This window comes from Limulus polyphemus, unplaced genomic scaffold (genome assembly GCF_000517525.1).
Source record: "Limulus polyphemus unplaced genomic scaffold, Limulus_polyphemus-2.1.2 Scaffold669, whole genome shotgun sequence".
NCBI classification, from domain to species: domain Eukaryota; kingdom Metazoa; phylum Arthropoda; class Merostomata; order Xiphosura; family Limulidae; genus Limulus; species Limulus polyphemus.
This window is the reverse complement of record NW_013666279.1, coordinates 174691-175725: the sequence shown is the minus strand read 5'-3', so window position 1 is coordinate 175725 and position 1035 is coordinate 174691. Positions and strand designations below refer to the sequence as shown.

At 31.5% G+C, this 1035-nt stretch overlaps 1 protein-coding gene across 1 annotated transcript in view; it reads right to left on the bottom strand.

Annotated features, from left to right (window-relative positions):
* LOC111085863 (Down syndrome cell adhesion molecule homolog) overlaps positions 1-546 on the bottom strand; it is a 113827-nt gene extending 113281 nt beyond the window's left edge. Inside the window, exon 1 of the mRNA XM_022386408.1 lies at positions 317-546. Coding sequence (XP_022242116.1) covers positions 317-374 — 58 coding nt within the window. The 5' untranslated portion in view covers positions 375-546. The remainder of the gene's footprint in view (positions 1-316) is intronic.
* Between the last annotated feature and the right edge of the window lie 489 nt (positions 547-1035).

The following is a 1035-nucleotide window of genomic DNA, read 5'->3' as shown; positions in this document are numbered from 1 at the left end:
TATAAATATATATCCGAAATAATAGAACTGGTGAATATTGAATATAAATATATCCGAAAAAATAGCACTAGTGAATATTAAATATAAATATATTCGAAACAATAGAACTGGTGAATATTAAATATAAATATATCCGAAATAATAGAACTGGTGAATATTAAATATAAATATATCCGAAACAATAGAACTGGTGAATATTAAATATAAATATATATCCGAAACAACAGCACTGGTGAATATTAAATATAAATATATCCGAAATAATAGAACTAGTAATATCAAATATAAATATATCCTATATAATGATTTACCTCACCTTCAAGCGTCAATAATCCAATCCAAATTGTGATCCAAAGAGTCTGAGAAAACATCATTTTATTTGTAGAAATCGCTTATTTCAAGAAGTATAAAGAACCTTTACGAATGCGTATCAACATGATGTTGGAAGGAATAGATCTTCCTTCGAAAACCACGTCTTCTCTGGCTGTTTTGCTTCGGAGTAGAGCCTCAATAACGATATTTTCAAACCGCGGAGAAGTAACGAGTCTGTTTCACTCGGTCGGCTCACTCCATCTGAACGGTAGTAAGAATACACGAGCCGATCTACTTCGACTTAATACAAGCTGAACGTATATCGTTGTCAGAGAGAGAAGCAAAGTAGCTACATTCCTCAAAGCTTGTGGGTTTAATGTCACGTAAAATCATCTTTGGTACGGAAAGGAAATTGCATTCTCATATCAATAGAAACGCTTGAAAAACAAATTTATAAATCACGTTTACCCTGACAATTTTACTAAACATATAGATATATATGTATTGCAGTTTGATAACACAAAATGAATAATGAAATACATACGAGTGAAAAGGAAAGAATATTTGTTTAACTTCAGATTTTATTTTAACAACGTACGTCAACCTAGCACCTAAAAAGTCAGAGTCATACTGATATCCTCCGTAATAAAACGTTAATTCCTGACTACTTTTAGCCTTTCAAATACGATAAGCGTAAGCAATTCCCCCTTCCTGACTACCTTT